We start from the raw sequence: 6673 nt of genomic DNA, 5'->3' as shown, positions 1-6673 counted from the left end.
ATTTTTGTTTATGTAAATTTTAGTGTGTGAAATATAAGTTTTCTTCTTGTCACACGAGCCACGTACGAGAACATTATTGCCAAATAAGAAATATCTGTAAGATATAGTGGTTTTGGGCAAGATAAGACAAAAAAAATCCAAGTTATTGGATAGAAATCAAATGTACACACACATCATAAGACTAAAACTCAAATCAAACCAACTTTCGTGACTAAAATTAAAATTTTCTTTCTTATCTAATTTCCATAATGTCAAGTCGAGAATCACCATCAAGATTCACCATCTATGTCATATTAAGTACGCCCATGTTTCTTTGAGCAACATATCTCTCTGTATTCATATATGTCAGTACGCCCCGGAAACCCACAACGGATCAACATCAACACAATTGTAACAATAGTAAACATTTTTCATCAAAGTAAAAGACAAGGCAAACCCCATATTCTCAAAATTAAGCATCCAAGAACATATATAAACACGTCCCGAACCAGTACCTAATAAACAAACAATAAGCAGTGAAAGCTAATCGTTGGGATGCTATAAGTTTTTAATCTTGCGCATTGAATGAAGCCATTGAACAAAGTTCTGTAGTGTGTTAGCATCAGCCCTGTAGTAGTTCTGCGTGAATTCTCTCAAATCCGACCAAGTGAAATCCGGGTACTCCTTTGGTTCTTCACCGCGTATAATAAGACCGACGGGGGGTCTCACTATTTTGTCCTCTTTAGGGTTCACAAAAAATACCAATGATCTTCTCACTTGTTCCTTGTTCACCACTGCCCTATGAAGGCAACTCTTGTATTTTCCATTCGATAACGCCTGCATATGCATAACACATTCCGGATATATTGACAAAAAATAAGTCGATATTTCAACTTCACTAACATAAAAAGTCCGATCCATGTTTGATTAACTTCTAGAGATTGTGCTATAATTATGTACGTTGTACAAAATGTAACACATTAGTCTATCACGCGCTTCTTGTATTAGTGCATATGTGGCCATGTACGTTATATTCCTTTGTGGAATAATATATCCTGACATGGCTCGGCAATGCAGTGAAACCATTTTTTAGCACAACGCGAAAATATTGTCAAGGTGATTAAAAAAAAAAGGTACAGAACAAATATTCTCTAATTTAGCTGTAATAATTAATTATCCAATATGATCACAGAAAGAGTGTCCTTTTAAAGGCATCTGTCATCATACTCAAGTAGAAGCTGTTAGCATAAAATGGGGAGACTGGTAGTCAAATCTGGGATTTTTCTATGGACTTTATTACATTGTTATATAAGTTACCAAATTAGACTAAGCACACCATCTTGCATTAATCAATGCACTCTAAAAAATTTCTCTATCAGGGGTTGGAGCTAGAAAATCAATAATTGATCTTGAATCTTCATTCTTATATATGAAAGCACACCAATTGTAATTAACACACATCTCAGCAATATAATGGGAGATATGGTGTCATTTTCGCGTACCTTAAAACCCCGCTGCAAATCTTTTTTATTTCCAAAATCATACCTGTTTGATCAGTACTTTTTGTATCGTTTATTCAATACTTATCTTCCTTTACTGTCTACTGATGTAGCTATCCCAAAAATCGCTTCCGATGTAATCAAATAGTCATGATCATATCCTGAAATATATAGTCATCACATAGAATAATGTAGGTAATTACTGGTCAGTACCGATACGTACCCATCGATCATCTCCCAGCCATTGCTCCTTCATACAACTTCCTAAGAAGCTTTAATATGGATTGTTTTATTTAGCGGAGCTAGTTTTACTAAATCATCATCATATGTATATGAGATAGTAAGGGTGAGATGTGAATTTTTTAAACTAAAAATCAGTCTAAACCATATGATCCGCCAATAATAATCGTGCTCGGAAAAAAAAACCAACAAAGAAGATCAAGATAAATTGAATGTTCATATATATACATACCACAAATGTGTCACCAAGGTTGACAACAAAAGCATCATGGCGAGGCCTAATCGCTACCCATTTGTTGTTCGAGAAGATTTCAAGCCCTCCAATTTCATCTTGATGAAGAATCGTCAAGGAATTCGGATCAGAATGAGGTCCAGTGCCTAAAGTGAGACCGGCTTCTTTGCAAGGTGGGTAGTTATTTCCTCTCATTAGTGAGCAACCATCATGAAAGAAATCACGGTAACGGAACCGATCGACTCCCAAGCTAATTGCCAAGAGCTCGAAGATGATGAACGACAGGTTCTTCATTGCCTCACAATATGTTTTATAAACGTACCTAGAAAAGGAAAAAATAGAAATGGAAAGCCATTTAAACATTACTGAAATGACCATATACGCAGTAAATTTGTATGCACGTCTATGTGAAATAGATAGTATGCATTTTTAAAAAAAATAATCAAGATTTATAATCTAAGTTTTCAAAATTAATTAAGGTACACGATAGAGATGGGAAAATTCTCGAATCCCATTATTCATAGACCATTATGACGTTGAAGACTTGAAGTTATGGTTTAACTAAATTTGTAAGTATAAAAGTGCGTACTTCATTCTTAGTGGTGTCACTTATATATATTCATTATCATTCTCTGTATGTGCCACTAAATAGAAGAATTGATTTTTTTAGTAACTCTCACCCTGCTTCTTCAAATTCTTCCCCCATGACAGATTTGATGTAGTTAACCACATCAAGGCCATGTTCATTCTCATGTTCATAAGAGAAGGACAGTGTCTCCTTCCATGGCAACTTGGACGAAAACCGATCCGCGTGCGCACCCGAATACCCGCAAAGATCACCCGGTTTTCTCTTCAATGCAAGCTTCTTCCTGAGAGGAAGCTTAAAAAAAGCATCCATATGTTCATAAACGGCCTGAATCGTGCCGGAACCGACACCATGATTGATCACATGGAAGAATCCATGGTTCAAACAAGCAAGCCTAATTTTCTTTGCAGCTAGATTTACAGCTTCTTGGTCACCATTAAAGAAGCCCCTTAAATCTATTGGTGGATCATTGAATTCATCCTTGGATTCATAGGCTAAGTCCTCATGGGGCCATAGGAATTGTGAAGGCAAGTTTTCTTGTTTTTCTATGAGAGACGTGTCGAAAACAAGAACCCTATTTTCTTTATCGGTTTTCGATGCGGGATGAAAGTAGGAAGTTGAGTCCATTAGGGTTGGATTTTTGTGCTGGAAATTTGCAGAAGACTGAATTTATAGAGTGAAAAAGGATTTGATGGGGATGGAAGAAGATTAGGGCTATATTCCATTAATATTTTCACACTCTTTGTCATTCATGCAAATTATGCAATACAAATTATTTATTGGGGAAAATCTATATTATTTGTCCATTTTTTTCTCCAATATTTAACAAAAAAGAAAAGTCTTTGCTTTTTTAAAAATTTGAAGCATAGTATTACTATTTCAATAATGCTACAATATTCTTCAGTACTCTCCTTTTAAATGTTATTTTACTAATCAAATCAACCATGCATTGACCCAGTTGATTAATTTTGAAAATATATGTAATAATGATGGTTGGATTAATTTGTTTTACAGAAGATATTACGATATTAAATTATATGTAATACGGTGGAATTTAAAATATTCATGATTGTATTAATATAAAAAAATTATCAAAATACAAGACTGAAAAAAATTGTAATATTGGTTCTATCTATATAATTGCTTCTCGCGATTTTAGTCAGTTTTGGTTTTTTGGTATTTTCTCGATGTGGCTTTGGCGTGTCGTTGACATAAGCAGTGACACATCACACTCTCATGAAAAAAAAGATCTAAATTTTCATAAATTTGAAAAATGCATGACTAAACTGAAATTCGACGATATGGAGAATCAGCATAACTAAAAGATACATGACAAAAAATGCAAATTTTCGTATAAAGATTATATCGCGTTGTACCAAGTGCAACATCTTTGTAAAGGTGTCTTCAAAAAATATCGTACTATTTCGACTCTCTTCCTATTTTCCTTTAATGCAATTTTATGATTTTCTCTATATATTCACTTTTTATGATGGTAATTTTTTATTATATATAATATAGTAATGATAGGAATTAAATTTATAATAATCTCATAATTATCAATGACATTGAAAGGTTTCCATAGATTTTTATCGGGTAAAAATATAGGATCGGGGAATAATTAAAATTGACTTTTCTAATTAACAAAAGGATAGTGAAAAATAATTTAATGTCAAAACAAAAAAATGTGGCTACATGACCCCTCACGAATAGCTGGTAAAAAGCGCATTCATTTCCTAGCACGAGTACCATGAATTTAGACAGAAATCTATAGCCCCGAAACGTGCATTACAAAAGCAAGATTTGTCTAAATACACATGATTCGCTTTTGTAAGACTTTCAATTATTTATGATATAGTTCTAGGAAAAATCACATTTTTTGGTATATAACTTAAATGTTTTTCAATTTTTGTCTTGTAGTTATTTGATTCACGATTTTAATAAACTAACTTGTATTTTTTTTTTTTCAGTTTTAGTCATATTTCACTAGAATGCTGAAGTGGCGTCGAAAATCAATTATGTAACACCAAAAGTTGCTAACGTGTAGGACGTCTTATTAGCACACGCTGTGAAAAAGTCGGGAAAAAATACAAATTGATGGAATAAGACTGTGAATTAATTGACTACGAACAAGTAAAAAACGAAAATTATGCAATGAACAAAAATTTAATGTCCTCATGTTTTAGGATCTCTCTCCTTTTACCTATGTGAACAATTTATAAACATTATATTTTAATACATGCACATTTGACAACAACTAAAATTACATAAGCAATTTAATAAAATTTTTAAGATATCAAAAGATTCTAGAATTATGAATATTGGAGGCTCATCAATCAATTATAAATAAATTTAAACTTTGAAATCTCATATCACATAAGATTTTATATATCTTTTTGAAAAAAAAAAGAAGATATTGAAAAAAATAAAATTTACATGAGACACAGGATCTACGCTTTCTCGTCTCATGAAATAAGATATAAAGGTACATAACATGTAAGATAATTTGTGTATAACTCCACTTTTAAGAGTACCTTTTATTCCATTTAGCATGCATTGTGATATAAGATCAATACAAATAATTTCAGTTACCAAAGTCTAGTAACTTAAAAACGAAATTTTATTTTGATCATATATATTTACATATTGTGTCTTAGTTTTCTATATTGTTAATTTCAGTCTTAGTCCGTTATGCAATTCTAGTCATTTCTCCAATGTGACAGCGATTTGGCACTGATGCATGTTGTATCAACATAGAGCTGACGTGTGCAATGCAAATCAGCACGGATACTCACGGAAAATTTATGGTCCGCTTCCGGCAAGTGTCACTAATCCAGACGCAGGCTTAAAAATTACACTGAGCCTGAAATCACAAATAAGACCGTTAGAAATGGGCCAGGAGGGTGTCCTGGCGTAGCCCTCCGACACTCAAGTCAGAGACTGAGGATATATGGGAGGAGCAGCTAAGGGTGCTGCTGAAAATAATATAGTGAATTTTTTATCATACATTCAAACTTGGTATTTATAGGAGAATAATTGGGCCCTTGATGGGCTTGTCTTCCATTTGGGCTAGGGATGAGCCAGAGGTAGTGGGCCCATCCATGGGGTATAAAGCACTACCTGTAAAAAAAATGATTAAATTTTCCAAAAAAAAAAATGAAAGATACATAATTGTAAATATTGAGTTCCTCTTAAACAATATGTCGTGCTTGAGTCCTGTAAATAAAAAATGGGCTAAACTCTTCGAAGACAGGAAGATTTGGACAAAAAGTTTTATGAGGTAATGTGAAAACACACTAAAAAAAAAAAAAGGTTAGCTACGGCCAAAACCGTTGCTAAAACCATCGCTAAAAGGGTGAAACGACGGTTCTAGCGACGGTTTCTCAAAAACCATCGCTATTTTGCAGCGACGGTTTTCAATACCCGTCGCTGCATGAAAGCGACGGTGTTTGAAATACCGTCGCTATATAGAGTGATGGTTTTTTAAAAAGCTAATTAAGCTACGGTTTTCTGTAAAAAAAAATTAAAAGTCATCAAAAACTACGCAAAATTTCATAAATACGATAGATCACAAATATTAAAACTAAATATTAAATTTTCGATATAAAAAAACTTTAAAAATCTTACTTGCGCGAAGATATGCAGATCCACGTAACGCTCAAAGATTACATCGACGAACAAATCTACGAAATTAATAAAAAAAAATGTTAGTACAAAGTAAAAAAACAAAAATGCAAAAAAATTGATAGAGTTCCGCTAAAAAGCAAAAAATCCAAAAAAGCGAAAACCGCTGTAAACTGTTCGTGAACTTCGATATATAAATAATTATAGCGACGGTAGTTGAAAAACTCGTCGCCATTAGCGACAGTTTTTGACAAATCGTCGCCGATTGCGACGGAGTATATGACCCGTCGCACAAAATAGCGACGGTGTCATTAAACAGTCACTAATATAGCGACTGTTGTTGTAAAACCGTCGCTATAATAGCGACGGTTTGTTATAAACCGTCGCTTACTTCAGTAGACGACGGGTTTATGAAAAACCGTCGCTATTATAACGTCGGTGTATAAAAACCGTCGCTTTATGAGTGACAGTTGGTCAAAAACTGTCGCTAATATAGCGACGGTTTATCAAAAACCG

The 6673-nt window shown here is 33.6% G+C and overlaps 1 protein-coding gene across 1 annotated transcript; it reads right to left on the bottom strand.

Annotated features, from left to right (window-relative positions):
• Nucleotides 1–360: 360 nt before the first annotated feature.
• LOC140979621 (gibberellin 20 oxidase 2-like) lies at nt 361–3249 on the bottom strand. The gene is made up of 3 exons (XM_073445152.1): nt 2631–3249; nt 1951–2272; nt 361–816 (listed from the first exon to the last, which is right to left on the bottom strand). The coding sequence occupies exons 1-3, from the start codon at nt 3161–3163 to the stop codon at nt 538–540; spliced, it is 1134 nt and encodes a 377-aa protein (XP_073301253.1). The 5' UTR covers nt 3164–3249; the 3' UTR covers nt 361–537.
• Between the last annotated feature and the right edge of the window lie 3424 nt (nt 3250–6673).

Source organism: Primulina huaijiensis, chromosome 1 (assembly GCF_012295235.1).
Source record: "Primulina huaijiensis isolate GDHJ02 chromosome 1, ASM1229523v2, whole genome shotgun sequence".
Classification (NCBI taxonomy): Eukaryota; Viridiplantae; Streptophyta; class Magnoliopsida; order Lamiales; family Gesneriaceae; genus Primulina; species Primulina huaijiensis.
Note: the sequence above shows the minus strand (reverse complement) of the source record. Positions and strands in the feature narration are given on the sequence as shown.